This window comes from Phasianus colchicus, chromosome 9, assembly GCF_987193195.1.
Source record: "Phasianus colchicus chromosome 9, bPhaCol1.hap1.1, whole genome shotgun sequence".
Taxonomy (NCBI): domain Eukaryota; kingdom Metazoa; phylum Chordata; class Aves; order Galliformes; family Phasianidae; genus Phasianus; species Phasianus colchicus.
Window position 1 is genome coordinate 28,365,155 of NC_143444.1, and position 17,383 is coordinate 28,382,537.

At 47.3% G+C, this 17,383-nt stretch overlaps 1 protein-coding gene across 1 annotated transcript in view; it reads right to left on the reverse strand.

Annotated features, from left to right (window-relative positions):
• The window catches only part of PLPP3 (phospholipid phosphatase 3), a 41,820-nt gene extending 26,643 nt beyond the window's left edge, over positions 1-15,177 (reverse strand). Inside the window, exon 1 of the mRNA XM_031603217.2 lies at positions 14,861-15,177. Within this exon, the coding sequence (XP_031459077.1) occupies positions 14,861-14,999 (139 nt within the window). The 5' untranslated portion in view covers positions 15,000-15,177. The remainder of the gene's footprint in view (positions 1-14,860) is intronic.
• Positions 15,178-17,383: the final 2,206 nt, after the last annotated feature.

Below are 17,383 nucleotides of genomic sequence, written 5' to 3' on the forward strand. Positions count from 1 at the left end.
GAAATGAAACCTTTCCCCCTCGGTAGTCATGATCCTGTTGGTACAGTTTCCAGAATATACCATACAGTATACAGTGATGAAAGAAAGTAAAAGAAAAAAAAAGCATGAGTGCAGCTGGAAATGGTTCAAGGGTCCCTCAAGCAACAGGGGTTTGACATTGGTGGTCCCTTATAGGGATCCCCATAAGGCTATTCTTGTGCATCAATGAGTTAAAGAGGTGCAGGGTTCTCTCTTTTCTCTCTCTCCTGTACTTCCATGTTATAGGGAAGACAGACCTGTGCAGAAGTTGCATGGGTTGAATAATTTCAGTGAAAACCAGCTGGGAATGGGATACCTTCATGGCAGCAGTCACCTGCAACAGAGATGCCCACAGCATGCTGCTAGCAAGGGTGGGAATCAATTACTCCTTATGACAGCTGCCTTGTGGCCAAGTGACACCACACAGACCTGTTCCCTTACGGCACAAATCGGGCTGGATCCAAATGATGCAGGCTACAACCAAGCTGCTATTGACACAGACTCTGAAGACACAATGTGTACAGTGTTCTTTAAAACCCAAAAATGGGTAACTCCCCATTTCCCTCTCCAACCCCCCCCATAAACAATGCCCAGCCCCACTGTCAATGAACGTGTGAATAAACTGGGGAAAAAAGGTTAAAGGAGCCCAAGGGAACAGCAGTCCCTTTTTCTTTATTGCAGTTAATTTTGACAAAGACTCCACTGTTTCCCTATCTCTTTTTTTTTTTCCCCTCCTTGAAGAACTTTGTGCCAAGCTGCATTATTCCTCTTCACCATGGTACTGCCATGAAACCCGCCTGGTATGTTTCCCTGAAAATCACAGGTTTTCATGAAAACTGTTTCTTCCTTCAGCAACAACTCCCTTTGTCACATCAGACATGATGAAAAGAGTGGGAGGGCACAGGTCTGACCACAAAACACTACAGAAATGCACCCACAAACACCCAAACCAAGCACCCACCGCCCAGCACCACAAAAACCCACAGACACCCTCCAAAATCCCTTTTCCCTCTCCAACACAACCTCAGATCCACGCAAAGTGCCACAATCCCCTTTGCACAGCTTCTTTTCTAAGCACTTTGATGCTTGGGAAAAAGCCTATTTCTCCCTATACCACTGGCGGGCTTGTTTTGAAGGAGGTTTTTAAATGGAAATAGTTTCTTTTCTTGCAGCCCATCATGGCAACCAGAGCCTGCTGGCTCCTTCCACTGAGGCTGGAGCTCAGCAGCTTGTAGGGGGTGTCCTCAATCTCCAGCCTATTTACTGCTCTGGTGAGAACGGCGCCTATAGACGCTCCAGTTCTCAGATCAGCATTTGGAGGGACTCACTTATTCAACAAACCAGCCTTTTCTAAATGCTGTCAAAGGAGTGATTTGATGCCTTTCAGTGCTTGCTATACAAAACGCTGAAAGACCACGGAACTTCAAAAGCCGCAGAAGCGGAGCTGGAGTTTGGCAGGAGTTCATTAGCTGCCTGTGTCCTTCTGTGTGTGGCTTGTAATTACATGCAGACCCGATGCCAAATCCTAATCTACTGAGGGGTACCCATTAACGTGCTGCTGGATGATTCACAGGTAGCTGATGTTGAGATTTACACAACTGGCATGTCAGATAATGCATGCATTTCTTTAGTTTTTCCTTTAAGCTGCTCTTTTTTTTTTTTTTCCCCTCCTCTTTTTGGGTCAGCGTACAAATGAGGTTCTGGCAGCAAAGCTGGGATAGTCCAGATCAGTCAGAGGCCACACAGCAGAGGGCCTGATCCTGCTGTCATTGCAGGGATGTCACATCCCCTTGGTGCATGGGCTAGACAGAAATCACTGGGGTTTTGCTCCCACACTGCAAGCCATCAAAACTCACTGCAACTTCACCAGGGTTATCTTTCTTGAATATAGCATGGTAAGAAATAGGTCATCATGGCCCTTCTGCTGACACCCCCAAGGGTTTGCAAGCCCAGCCACCTATCATTGTTTGCCTTTATAGAAGACAATTTTTTTTTGCTCCAGGGAAAAAAACTCTACAGTTAAGGTGTAAGTTGCTCTCTGTACTCACCTTCAATCTCTTACTGTAGGTGGTGGATTAGTGACAGCAGGGACCTCAACAGCAACCACAGAAGCTGAGCAATCAGCAGCATGAAGATGATCATTCACTTTCAGGAAAAATATATGCAACATACATTCCTCCTATAGAGGAAAATATAGCAGCTAGTGGATCGTGGGACCAAAAAAGCCCCTCTCTTACTGGAGATCTGTATCACTTCACAGCCAGCTGGCTCCAAGAGCAGCTCTTGGCAATTAAAACCCTGGGAAGTCAAACACAACAGCACGGAAGCTAACCTTTTATTTTCCTGCTTTTTAATTCTTGTCCTGTATTTGATCTCCAAGTACCAACTGTGGGCACCAAATTCTCAATCAAAGGGGTAGCCATGGGGCCAGTAGAGCATCTCAGCACTGAGTTGGAGCAGATCCCTGCCAGCAGAACCTTTCACTTCAGAGAGTGTATCCCCATGCACGCTAATTGCCGCCACCACCACTGCTTTTCCAATGGAGAGCAAAAAATCTAGCCCTCATTTCCTTCTCCTATTTGATGCTCCACCTTCCAAAAGTCAAGGCAAGTCCACTGGATCTCCCCTGCATGTGGTATACAGCATCTCAGTGGTTCCCATCCCCAGAAGCACCATGAAATGAGCCATCCTGAGACGGGCAGCAAAGCCCCTGCAGCAAGAAGGCACGTCAGCAGATTTATCTGTCACTTGCTGCCCATAAAGCACTCAGAGACTTGAAAACCCATCTCTCATCCAGATTCAGACTTGTCCTTTGTCTGTCATGGAGAATCACATGCCTCCCCTGGACTCCCAGTCAGTAAGAAATTGTTACTGATGTCAGTGGGTGCTGCACTCAACCCACAGACTGTGGAACAACAATGACTGGGGACCACTATGACATCTCCTAAGCAAGCAAGCTACTCAAGCACATGACCTCAGATATATGTTCAAGAAGTCCTGTTTTGCAATTTGCTTCTAAAGAAAGGGATGAAAGGAAAGAGAATGAGGTTACTGGCTTGTTCCTGAGCTGCCTCACTGCCCAGGAGCCCTATGGACCTTTACTTCACATTATTGGAGGTTTGATGCTGCTGACCAAAAATGAAGCTGGACATGTTGAGAGAATTTGCAGAACTGGTCAGCCCTGGTACCAATGCTACACCAGCCACAGGACAACTGTGCATTCAGAAATACTGGTTTGGATGCATTATGGATATACATATAATACCCTGATTTGGCAGCAATTCGATAAATTTGGCTCTTCGACATTCACATAACAGCCAGCTTCTATATTAATTTTTCCTCACAGTTTTCAAGTATACATATGCTCATGTCTGCCACCACCCCTTATTGCCATGCTCCTCTAACATCTCCTTCTCTTCATTGGATAAGCCATTTCCACATCACATTTCTTCCTCCATGTCATTGCAAAGCGCCTCCTGTCCTGCAGGATAACTCAGGGCAGGATGAGCTGCCAGCACTTATAACCCGGTGCTTGCACTGCCTTATCCTCCTAATAAAGCTCTCACTGCATTTGACATGATACAGCTCTCATTCAGCCATGAAAGCTTCCTTGCTTATCAGGAGAATTTTTTAATCAACAAGAAGGGAAAGCACGGCCTGACATTTTATTGCTTCCTTACACTCTGCTTTTAGATGCTTTGGTTTTCTCCAGGTTGTATCCTTGCTAATTTCTTTAAGCAGGGCCTCAAGTCTTTCATGGCCATCAACTTTGCCTGGATAATTTGAAGGCAGGGAAGCAGTGGACAACAGGGAGGATGCATGATGGGGTGAGAGAAGAAGGCACCAAGCTCTCACCCTCACTGCAGGTTCTGGGACATGGTTTTGTCCTGGCCACAGTTCCAAAACAACAAACAGCGTCTGTGGGGAAGGGTCACAAGAAGTTCAGCTCTCCTCTATTGAAACCATCTGGTTCCTATAAAAAAAACCCCAACTGGTTGGTTGAGATGGGTGGTAGCACCTCCTCCTCGCTTTGTTTTTCCTCCCATTTCTCGAGAGCATGATGGCATTAAGAAGTGCCATCATGTGGGACAGAGCTTCCACAGGTCATGGTCTACCCTGCTCTCAGCACATTGACAGCAGGCAGCCCAGTGAATGCAAACCCCACTTTGCTCTGAAGAAGCTACCTTGGCATCCATCTCACTTCTTTTCTCCTTATCTGAGCCAGATGGTTCCTTATGAGGAGCCTGACCCCCCCAAATGGTTTCTCCAGTTCAGGAAAACCAATAGGTCAAATAGGTCCCTCTCCAGCGAGAGGCATCACCAAACCTGCAGTGGAGGTAGGGCAAGGGCAATGAACCTTTATTATTATTTTTAATAAAAGGAAAATATTCAAAAGCCTAAATCTCCCCTTTGTTTCCAACAGAAATAAAAGGGGGAAAAAAAAGAAAAAGAAGAAGAGAGAGGAGCACTTACAGGCAGATCCCCAACCTGTAACACAAAACCGTGCTGTGCTGGGAAACCTTACACCACGCTGCATCCAGCTCATGCACTCCCTCACTGCTGCTGCCTCCCGGATGCTTCCCCAAGCCCAAACTGCCCTTGAGAGAAGCCAAGCCTCAGCCTCTGCTGAAAAGCCTCTTTGTTTGGATTCCCTTTCCAAATCAGCATATCCTGAGATTGAACTCCCTCCCACCCCTCTGCAGGGCTTTTTAATGTTCAGATGCCTTGGCAGCGGCCAGATTTGCCAGCAGGTTTGTGGCCCTGTAATAGCATTCAAAACCTCGGTGCTGGGGCATGTATAACCATAGAAACTTCCTTCATGTTACTGGAGAGAGGAGGGGAGAAAATAAAAATATATTGCAGAATTACTTCAAAAGGTCCTTTAATCGTGAATTGTGACCAGAGGAGCTAAGTTTTCCTTAATTAAACAACAGCTTTAATCTGCCTTCATTAGGCTACGTTAAGACACAGCAGTGAGCTGCAGCAGATTCTCAATGGGAAGTTAATAGCATTTTCCTTCATTAGCCCACTCTCTCTGCAAGCTTCGGGGGAGAATTGTGTTGAACTCATACAGGCCAGACGTGCACCTCAGCTCCATCTCCCTTGAGGTCTGCAAGCACCTGAAAAATCCTGCAGTGCCCCAAGGATGGGGACACACAGTGCACCCACAGGACCCCTGTTGAGAGCTGAGGCCCTACAGCATGAATAGTGATGAGGGAATAATTCCAGTTACTTGGAGCCAAGCATACCAGGCCTTGCAGCAAGAGGCCATAACTTGCCCTAGAGCTCTCCCAGTGTGCCAACACTGTGTTATGGTGACTGTGCCAGCACTCAGCCAAAAAGCAAGGCACGGTGCAGCAGAATTCCCCTCCATGCAAGAAACTCCATCAACACCAAAAAGGAAAACAAACCTTTCTCTCTGAAACCTCATATGCAGAACCTGAAGAATATCGCTAGGAAAAAGCTCTTTCTCACTTACAGCAAGCTTTTAAAAATATATACATATATCCATCTCAGCATTGTGTCTTTCCCCATGAAAGCAAAATGCTGAGCATTCAAGCAGGTGGATTTTCAGACTGCAGACCCTACGTTCATAAAGCCAGTCCAGTTCTGCAGATGACTTCAGTGAGAGCAAAAGCAAAGTCTCTTATGCTATATCTGCAACCCAGATGCATCCCATGGTCAAATTCTACCCCACTCATTCGACCACTTGAAAAAACGTAGCACCCTGCAGGAGCTTTAAGCACTGGAAAACTTTCGTACCCATGCACGTAGTGATTTATCAAAACAGGCACCAAAATGCTATTTCCATGGTTTTGCATTTCACAAAGATTCACGCCAGCTCAGTAAGAAAAACAAATGCCACAAAACTTCTCCTTTAAGGAAAAAAAAAAACCCCAACAAAATACAACAAGCCTCCCAGACCAGTGCTTTAGAAATGCTTCCACATGCTAATCAGCCTCCTATTCAGCTCCAGACTGAATAGGACTCCAACAATGACAAAGAAATACGCTGAACCTATTCCACATTTCATCCCCTTCACTCAAAATGTTGCTGTTACCTTGGTTTTCTGCTGCTTTGTGGGAACTGCAACGGAATGACTGCTGCATGCTAAAGCTGCAGGGAGGGCCAAGAAATGGGGAGTGTAAGGCAGAAAAATACCCATTCTGGATTATGAGGCGGTGGGGGAAAGATTATTTTAAGAAGTTGTCACTGATGCTGCAAGCTTTCCTAGGGAAAAAGAAAAAATAAAAAGCCAGGCCTAACATTGAAAGCTTTGGTTTCAGGAAGGGCTGCAGCAGCCCTCCAAGGCCATTTCCCTTTCTGCAGGAGGGGGGAAGCATGCAATGGGGCCACCCAACTGTGCTCCCACAGGAAAGGAGGTGGAAGTTTTGGGGATGGGTTCACACACCTGTCCTAAGGCCAGGTTTTAGTCCAGCCTTGGGGCCACAGCCCTCCTTCCTCCCCAGCAGTGCATCACTGAGGGTCAGAGCCTCAGTGCCCAGCCCAGTGCACAGACCCTGAAGCTGAAATTATCAGGAAATGCCTGAAGACATCGAGATGTATGCTGGTAGCTCAGCAAACCCTATGGGCAGCTGGGGGTGCCCTCACTGTGGCTCTCTTCTTACCCATTCCTCCATGCATCAGGAGGCACACACCTCTGCACAGGATGATTCCTTTGGGCCTTTGAAGCCCCGGGGGGAAACCCAGGAAAAGAAAGGAGCAGAAAGCTCTGCTAAAAACCCAGGGTCATCCGATCAGTGATCAAAGAGCCGCTTGAGAAACCTGATAGCAGCATACTGATTCACAGCTATCAACTTCAGAGATACTCTGCCTGCCAGGAGCTTGCCAGCATCCGAAATAGCCCAGGAGCACCACTCAGAAAATAAACTCACCCGGTGTTCACTAAACAGACCTGCAAACTAGAGTTTTGAGAGAGAGAGATTTTTTGGCTAATCCTTTGGAAACAATCACTTGAAAGAGGGGTGGGCTCAACAAAAAGCCTCGGAAACCCTTAAGAATCCCCCGTGCCAAAATACTTGGGGTGCAGGATTGGTTGCCACGGCCACTGCAGGGGATGCAGCAAAGACATGGCAGTCAGTGCCAGTGGGAAAGGCGAGCAGGGCTGGACCCAACAGAGCAGAGCATCAAACCAGCTCAGAACAGAGGTGGTAAATAACTGTCAGGAAGATAGGAAGTTCAGACCCCATTTGTCACCACCAGCTTTCAAATTCAGCGGTTCATTTTGAGGCATGCAAAGATGTCTCAGCTTTGAATAAGCACGCGCTGAATTAATGGCAGTGGAATTAATGCCTGCTTGCGGCGCCTGCCTCCAACACGTGCACCATCATACGAAGGCAATGCTGTGAAAGCTTTCAAAAATGACTGTCGTTCTGACTAATTTACAGTAAAACCAGTCGAAAGCTAATTACAGGGAGTGCAGCTTGTTGCTTCCTCTGCACGGCAGCCAGCTACAACCCTGTCACTGTGGGGAGAAGCAAGCCCTCAGAGGGATCATCATTTGTGTCAAGAGGGACATCTGCCCAAAACCACAAACCAGGGACTTTCACTTTTTCTGTTTAACCTCGTGGAAGGAAACATCGTGCTGTGCTCAGCTCCTCCAACCAGCAAAGCTGTAGCAGTCCCTGGAAAAGCAGGCTGTCCCCAAACACTCCCAAAGGATACCTCCATGCCACAGCTACCTGCAGTGTTCAGAGCAAGGGCTGAGTTTGCTCAGCTTTACCTGAGCTACAGCAATGTTATTTCAACCTCTCGGGCACTGCAGGCTAAACCTACCTGTGTGTGTTAACAGAAAGACTGGATGCATCTCCCAAGCTTCTCTATGATGCAGTCAGTGCAGCTTTCAGGACTTTTTTGGGCAAGGGATTAAAAAAATGATGGGAAAGTACTACAGGATTAAGCATACTCTCCACTGATGTAGCATCATCACCACTGTCAGACCAACTACAGCTTCCTTTGGGCTCTGGCTGGCAGCCCAGCAGCTCCTGACTGAGGACACCATATGCTCTGACAAGTCAACCTCAAATATAGGCATAAACTATAGGCAATACTGGTACAAGAACACATGGCATAAGGAGTATGGGCATTTTCAGAACATCACAAGCCTTGGAGTTAAGTTACTTGATGCAGAGAGTCAGTTTTCAACCTTCTGTCTTCTAGACATTCAATGCATGTGAAAAACAAGCCCACTTACGTGACCAACTAGAAAGTACAGAGTTAAAAGGTATTTCTGGGGAGGGTGGAAACTAGATCATCATTACGGTCCTTTCCAACCCTGGCAATTCTACCATTATATGATTTTGACAATTAAAGAGTCACCAGACCTACCTAATTTTTAAACTTTTTCATGCTTGGCAGCAAACTTATGCTTGAGACAAGTCCTCCAGTGATCTGTGTCATCAAGTCCTATGAAGACACTTAAAATTCCTCCTTTTTGGCAGCATTCTTTCTACTCAGGTCTAACTTGAGAAGCAGCTCTTGCTGGTCATGACACCACAGCTGCAGCTTAAGCATTGCGTGCAGCTGAAAAGCAAGAAGGGATTCGTTAGCACAACCTTCCATCAGCTGCTCCAGTAGCCCTGCCTACAGTCACCAGAGCTTTTCACCTGCTAAAATTGCAGGAGATGTCACTTCTGCAAGGCAAGTATCACAAGAGAGCAAAACTGAGGGTTCTGTTGGTTCTGCTGTAGGATCCCACAGTTCTGCCATCCAAAATAATATAATAATGGATTCAGAAAACTGACTTCAGACATCGCTACTACGACATAAATACTGGATTATTTTATTTACTGCTTTCTTGAGGCATTATTCGCTCAAGTCACACTCACTTTTTTGAGAAGTGTAACATGAGCTATCGAAAAACCAATGCCACTGCAGCAGTCAGGGCCCTAAGACAGGACAAAATAAAAGAAGAAATTCAAACTAAACAAACAGTGCTGGCCCTCAAAGCCTAGCTGGCATCCAGAGGGAAAGCACACGGGGAGGGGTTGCCATGAACCCCCCCTTAGGGATGCATGGGGCTGGGGAAGCTGCAGCTCTCAGTGCTGGCTGTGTTGAGGCTGGGTGGGAGGATTCAGAGGCTGCTGCCTCTCCCCACGCTGCCTGCAACAGGCATGGCCTTGTTCATGGTAGAGGCAGACCGGGTGACCACAACGGTCCCTCCTGGATTACCATGGATGAAGCAGGAGCATTGTATGAATGAAATAGAGAGGACGGAGTCTGCTCCTCCACAGCAAGCTACAGAGCAGGGCTAAGCTTTCTTTCTCCCCCCTTCCCCCTCTTTTAACTCATTTCAGACAGAGGTAGAGGCACGCAAACAGCTTTCCCATCTCAGATGCTCACACTGAAGAGGAGCCCTGGTTTGCAAGGCAGTGCCCATGCAGCACAGGTTCCCCAGCTGTGGTATGCAAACCATCTCTGGGCTGCACATGGAGGCACACACAGCTGGAGGATGCACCATCAACCTGTATCCAGGCAAACAAAGTTAGACCAGAACAGCCTCAGAAAGGCATGCATATTAAATGGAGATTTAAAGGGTATAAAAATAATCTGTTTGATCTAGGACTGATGTTTATATTATTTTCTGTGCTCACTACAAACAGATACGATTAAAAATGTCATCTGCTGTAGTTGTGATCCCATCTCCTCCTGTCTCAGCAGCAAGTACACAAGATCCAAAGCACTCCTGGCCATGAAGCAGTTGCACATAGTTCTGCTTTCCTGGAGACACGTCTTCAGCCTGGCCAAATTCCACCAACTCAGAAAAGTAAGCAGATTTATATCCCTGAGGACTCAGTCTACCATAGGTAGAGCACTTCCTTGTTCTGCAATTAACACCTCAGCTATAATTGTCACTAATAACCTCCTCTTGATAGCTGTGTTTTTTTTTCCTCCAGGTTTTATAAAGCCTACACAACATGTTTTGGAGATGTTTAAAACATTTCTCTCTTCCAGCCATCATTGGCTTTTAGTTTGGTTTCTCAAGAAAGAGGCAAAACCTGATGATGGCTCTCATGCTTCCATTTTGATCACTGGTGGAATAAGATCTTTTCAAACACTCAGAAGACCATCTCAACCAAGGCACGGTGGGATGCCAACACACAACCCCTCTCCAAGATGCCACCTCTGTGAGCCTTCCTTTGCCAGAGCACTTCCAAGGCAGCTGCCAACCCTGCTGCTTCACAGGCAGCACGCTGCCACAAAGAGATCCTAGCAGGATTAACATAAGTGATACGTAAACACGAACAACCAAACCTGATCTAGGGATGCTCCGAGCACAGCGACGGCTCCCCACCCACACAGCTCCTTGCGTGCGGTATGGGGCCAGTCCTCCACATCCCATGGAAGGCAAAACCGAGGCGTTGGGACTGCCTGGCTGGTTTAGTGTTCTCATAGCTTTGTGTCCTTGGATGAAAATAAGAAACCGCTGAATCGGCAGTTTCTCCAGGCATGTCTAGAGAGATGTTACCTACACATCAGTGAGCCCTGCACGGCAGGGCAGTCTTTTAAAAAAACAAAAAAAAACAACAAAAAACAACCCAAACAAAGGAAAGTTGCTTAGCTCATCAAATTCAGCTTTACAGCACCCAAAGAACTCTAACCTCATTCCTCATCTTTAATTCCTCCCACTCCTTACAATTAAGTGACAAAGCCAGGCCTGTTTGCACTGATTTTTGTGATGGCATAGGATTGAAGCTCCACCTGAGCCCCTACTTTTATTTGCTCCTGCAAGCTGGACAACACAATTTTCCACACAGGAGGGGAGAGTTAAGAGTAGCCAAAACTGTTATCCCAAATTACAAGATTATATCCCCGCTTACATAAACATTTCAAGGTCCTGCTAGCGTAAATATTTACATGCAAAGTTCATTGTAGCATCAAGCTCGCTACAGAAGAGATGCCAAATGAGTGTGAAAGCTGAAGAGATGCTGAGGGTGTAAGAGGCCCATCAATATGCTGCTTCTAAACCTCCTGAAGGCAGCAGAACCTTTGTTATGCAGAGTAATTGGGATTGGCAGCAAAGAAAAAACTATTTAAGACAGAAAATGAGACCCACAGTGAGTTACCTGCAGTTTACATCTCTTAAAGACACGCATAAACCCGATTTCCACAGGAAAGGGGAACGCCAGATGAAATCCCACTATTTTATTGCACACGCAGGACGTTTGGGGAGTTGTCATACCTGTGCAAGCTGCAAAAACACGAGCTACTGGAGACCCCAGTGTGCCCTATGGCCTCGCTGACACAGCCCTCCCCTCTGCTGGCATGAAACCCTTGGCTTGCAGGCCACCAGCAGAGCACAGGTGGCTGCTCACTGTTGGCCTCATGTGAAAACAGCAGGTCCAAGAGGAGCACATTTAACCCCAGATGTTACTTCCGTGGGAACAGCTTCCAAACATCTCACACTAAAGGGTCTGAGGAGGAGGATATCCTTACCTGGCCCTTGTCCCGTGCAGAAAGGGAATGGTTGGTTGAGCTTTCCATGCAGAGAGAGGCCAACTGAAGGTGGGGTCTCCCATCACCCCTCTTACTTCCCCCATTACTCCTCTGGTTTACAGAGGGCCGGTTCAGCCCCATTTTCAGATGTGCTGAAGCGAACAGTGAGCCATGAACAGGACAAGATGACTCTACCACACAACCAGGCTCTACTGCAGCCCTAACAATCTCAGGAAGCATCCTCTAATTCTCTAAACAGAGCCCTCCCGAGAGGAGGAAGCAGATGGAGAAAGTTATTTTCCCTCCCTGCACGCTCAGTTCTTTTATGCCTCTTTTGCCCAGGTGAACTCTGACACAAATTTTCAGGGAGGTTCACCGGATCTGTGATGAAATCTCTGGTTCATGGCACAAGGAAGCAAGGATTTGCCAATATGGATGCTTGGCACATTTGCATGCCAATGCACTCGTTAAGAGTGGGGCATTTGGAAACACTTAACTCTCTGCCAGCCCAACCCCAGCTGGAAACGCAGAGGAAACGTGGGGTCTCCATCAGCAGATCTTCAGCCAACACACTCCACTGTCAGCTACCAAAGCATCAAGCTCCTGCCCATGGCTACTTAGCTGCTCCAGTGATCCCCAAGGAGCAAAGATACAGATCTTCCCCTCATGAATTTGCTATCAAGATAACCACTGTAGTTAATGAGCAGAGACAAAGTGGATCTTTCTAACACTCTCACCAAATTACAGCTGAAGGAAGCTCCTGATAGCACTGCTTTACTTATTCTGACTTTCTTAGATGTTTATGATAATTGTCTCCTGGGTAATTTGTTTAAATTTGTATGTAAACAAAGAAGAGTTCGTACACATCTGCTGCCTCACAAAAAGCATGTGTCATTTCTCAAAGGCATTTCTGCCACAGCTTATTCTTCCCATTTTTCCCTACAGAATACTGATCTGGGGGGCAGAATTACAGCAGAGTAACTACAGCAGAAGCTAACGCAGTGTCACAGCCCTCTGCAAATCAAATGAGTGGTTTTAATATTTCCTAAAGCGGCCCTCAAGTGAGAAAAGTCTTTTGTTTCCCTGTTACTCTGAATGTCTTTGGGCAACCACTCAAGAGGTGTAACTGAACTGCACAGGAGCCCATTGGCCATGCCTACGTGCACCAGCAGAAGACCTCTGCCAAGTACATCCACATTCTTAAGGTCATTTCACCCAATTCTGCTTCTCATCATCTCACCTAGAACTTCAGTTCTTTACTGAGGATGTAAATACCCACCAACTAGTATCCATCTACTTTCCTCTTACAGGCTTCAGCTGGAGCACTTATTTTTCCTCCCTCACCTCCGAAGTGTTTTCTTTGTGACAAGCTCAGGAAGGAAGAAAAATGGGAACCCAGCACTTGGAAAACTGCAAACTCTTCATTTTCCCGAGAGAAATGCAGAGCAAAGAGCAAGCCAAGCCCAATGCAAGTGGGGCAACTGGACGTCACAGCAACCCATACAAAGATACCCACCAACAGGTCTGCTGCTGTTGTTCTGGGTATATTTGAACAGCCCATCCACAAACACGGTCCATGGACTCTCCATCACACAACCACCACCCTTATCACAGCCCACCGGGGCTCCTCACCTGTGTGTCATTAGCCAGATTTGAACTCTTGGCTTCAGCTGTTGAATTCCTGCTCTTACTTTCAAATGCTCCTCACCCTAAAACACAACCCTTGTGTTTACTCTCTCATTTCCACCTGCAGTAACGTGAAACAAAGCAACAATCACAGCTTTTGCTGTATCACATTACTCCCTAACAATACCTTCCAGTAACGCTTGATAAGTTCTGTTTACCAAAATTATCTCGAGTAGAATAACACATGGCAATTAATTACTTTTTCATTTCAGACTCTCTTAGTCTGGAGAAGGAAAAGGAAAAAAAAAACAACACAAAAAAACCCTTTACCCATTTAAATAGCATTTGTGTGTGCCAGGAATGCCTAAAGTCAAGAAAACTTGGGTAAACAAAAGTTTTAAAGTTCTGACTCCTAGCAGTTGTTTTACTAGGAATGCAACCTCCTGTTTCAATAAGTGAGGTAAGTCAAGCTTCTCCTTATAGCAGCTTCATGTGTATATCATAGAATGGCCTGGGTTGAAAAGGACCACAGTGATCATCTTGTTCCAACCCCCCTGCTATGTGCAGGGTCACCAACCAGCAGCCCAGGCTGCCCAGAGCCGCATCCAGCCTGGCCTTGAATGCTTCCAGGGATGGGGCATCCACAGCCTCCTTGGGCAACCTGTTCCAGTGCTTCACCGCCCTCTGTGTGAAAAAACTTCCTCCTAAAAATATGTAGGATATCAAATATTTTCATTTTTTTCCAGATACACAATGATGAAGCTTTCTGTGCTGGCCTCTATCCTTGTGGGAATGTGAAGAGAAAACCATGCCTCTCTTCTTCATATATTAGTGCCTCGTAATACACACCAGATGATCAATAAACTACATAAAGATTAAATCAGACTGACAGTCCTTAAAAAACGGCCTCTAAGCAGAAACAATTGTTTTAAAGACTGTGGCGTCTGGAGCATTAAACTCACGTGCTGCCATGCTATTAATCTCTTTGTTGGAAGCCGGTTGATTTCCCCTGCCTGCATCTGTCAATTAAACATTCAGCATTGCAGCCAGCGTCCAACGGTGGATGTTTTGGCGTGCAAAACACCTCTTGGAGACGGCCTGCTGGCAGTTCCCGTGCATGCCGTGCCACTTCCAAAAGCAAAGCGGGCTGGCAAGCGAAACTCCACCGGTGTGAGCAGGGGATGCCCGCGAGCGTTTCAAAGCAAAACCTTTAAACCGACACCGCGCGAGGAAAGCCGGACCCGCTGCTACAACACGGAGATGGAGCTGAGAGAGGAAAAGTTCCCCTCTTTCCCCAACGCGGAGCGCAGCGCACTGCCTCCACCTGGAGCTGCAGCGCTGAGCCGCGGGCCGGGGGCCGCTCTCGGGGCACCCCGAGCCCGTATGGCTGTGCCTCCCACCCCCCCACAAAGCCGTCTTTTACTTTGCACGAGAGGAGAACGGCGGCGAGGAGGGGGGGGGGGGGGGGGGGGGAAGAGAAAAGTAACTAAAAGTAGCTAAAAGAACGATACAAAGAGAAACAGAAAGAAAAAAAAAAAGAAAGAGAGGAAAAAAGTAGCGTCGTGCGGTGGGTTGTTTGCGTTCAGTAGTGAGGCGGGGGGCTGCGCCCAGCGGGGAGGGTCCTCAGATCCGCCCCGCGCCCCTTTTGTTCGCCGAGCGGCTCGGTCCAGCTCTCCCCAGCGGGACCCGAAGCGAGAAACCCGGGGAGAGGAAAGGAAAGAAGGGAGAAGGGGCACGGAGCAGCTCCGCGGCAGCTCACCCATGACGAGGCAGAGGAAGTCGAGGCAGATGAGCAGGACTTTCTTGCTGCTGCCCTTGGCCGGGTTGTTGTTCAGCGCCGGGCTGCCCCCATTCTTGCTCTCCGGCGCGATCGCCTTGTCGTACTTGTAGCTCTGCATTATCGGGGGCGAACGCCCGAGTCGTGCCGTGCTGTGCCGGGCCGCGCCGAGCCGAGCCCGCACGCGGTGCGCCGGGGAGGTGCTGCCCGCTCTCCCGGCCTCTCTCCGCTGGGGCACGGGAGGAGAAACGCGGGCGGGGTCTTCCCAACACCAACACCGCGGGAAAAAAAAAAAAAAAATTTGGGAAAAAAAAAAAAAAAGTTGGAAAAAAAAAAAAGTAGCAAAACAAAACCAAAATGAGTAGAAAATTCACCAAAAAAAAAAAAAATCACCAAAAAAAAAAAAAAGAAAACAACAACCAGGAGCGGGGAAGGGGGGAGATTTTGCGGGTGTCCCAAGGCGGTGGAAAAAGTCCTGGAGGAAAAGTCGAGGGGAGGGATAAAAATAGAGAGGAGCGCGGATGGGTTACGCGGAGGTAAAAGGTGCGGAGCGCTGCGCGCTGCCGGGGGCAGGTGGGCTCCGCACTGCGCTGCGTTGGGGGCTCCCGCCGCGCCCGCCCCGGCCGCTCTGGGAACCACCGGCTTTGGTGCTGCACTTTTATTTCGCGAAGTCCTTTCCACCCCTTAAAAAAAAAAAAAAAAAAAAAAAAAGAGGAAAAAAATGGGAAAAAAAAAAAAAAAAACAACCAACCCAACAAAACCCAGTCACTTCGCCTCGGATGGGATATCCAAGTAAGCACGGCCCCTTTCCTGCTTCCCTACATCTGACATTTTACATAGATAATTAAGTCCACATTTTTTTCCTGAGGGAAGTTTTAGAAAAAATAAAAGAGAGAGAGAGAGAGAGAGAGTCAGGAACAAAAAGTTTTTCGCGGAGCCGAAGGATGGAGGGAGCCTCTAGCGTTCATAAGGCAGAAAAGTGCAATAGGAGGTAGAGGGGGAAGGAAAAACAACCAGCTCTGCAAGGGAGGACTCAAAAGGTGATTATGGCGCAAAGTGGTGGTAAATAACTTTTTTTTTTCCTTCTTTTTCTTGCTTTCCTCCCCATCCTTCAGCTCTGCTCCGTGTGTGCTGAGATCCTTTTGCAGGGGATGCAGCACCCAGGGACCCCAATGCCCATCACAAGGCCCATGGGGCTGAAGGATGATGGAACCATTAAGGTTGGAAAAAAACTGCTAAAGACTGTCTAATCCAACCATCAGTGGATGGTATGGTGAAGGCTGAGTACCAGTACTGAGTTATAGCAGCCTCGTCCCCCTGCAGCAGCAGCAGCAGCACCTTTGTGAAACAAGGCTAATGAGAATGCTAGAAGCAAGGTGAGGGATGATATCTTGGCTAATTGCCCCTTTGGTCTAATTAGAAATTGCCAAGGATGCTAACAATGTGTTTTCCATGAACCTCAGCTGGAGGTGGGTTGGCCATTTTGGCAGCTCCAAGCAGGGATGCAGAGGCAGTTTGTAGAGCCTGTGGGTGTCCAAGGATGCGTTCAGGTCAGCATCTGACCTCTTCTCTTCTTCTTTGGCCACAAAGCTCCCCTTTGCATGCTGGAGAACCTGAGGAGTGCAGACTGCACCTTGCTGAGGGCAGGTTTTCCAGGAATCTGTTTAGACACATTCCCGGGCACATTTGGGCCAACAGGGGAGGAAGAAAGCAAAGAGGCTGTTCTAATATTTTACTTGTATATGTGCGGTGTAAAATAGAAAGGGGAAAGCAGACCTTGGGTTTTTGTCCAATTCTTTCATCACGGTGCCATCAGGTGCCATCTCTCACATTGCTTTTGAGAAGGCAGCTCTCTCTTTCATACCACCTCACAGTAAAACCATCAGTTTTCACTCCAAATCATTCCCTGTGGCAATGGTCACCAAAACGGGGCCGTGGCCAAGGGCACGTCTCAAGGTCTCTCTCTCCTTCTCATTCCTGCAGCAGAAACATGGGTGCCAAATTTAGGCTCTCCAGCTGCCTGGAGTGAGTGGAAAGAATCCTCACGTGGGAATTATGCCCTGCCAAGGATTGGCCCCAATGCCCAGCCCTGCTCCCCTCCCCATGGATGGCAGCAACCTGCCCCAAGTTGCTCAGAGCTCCCATCACTGGCTGCAGCCACCCCAGATCTGCTGATGGAAAACGATCCCTATTGAAATCCTCTGGGTTAAACTCAATTTTAAAGTGAAGAGAAAGAGGAATAATAATAATAATAATAACAACAATAATAAAGACTTGTGGTCGTAACAGCAAATGAAAAAAAAAAAAAAAGCCTTTATTGTACTTGAAGGGAAAGTGGGAGTTACTGAAATTAAAGTTTTATATTTGCATTTACAAGGCTCCTTAGGCTACTAATGTTTGCATTTTTGTAACAAAAAGATTGTGCTGTTAATTGATGCAAGCAATGGCACACAAATAAGTCCCAATCTTGGATGATTTCTTAAGGGAACAGCCACTACAATTCCC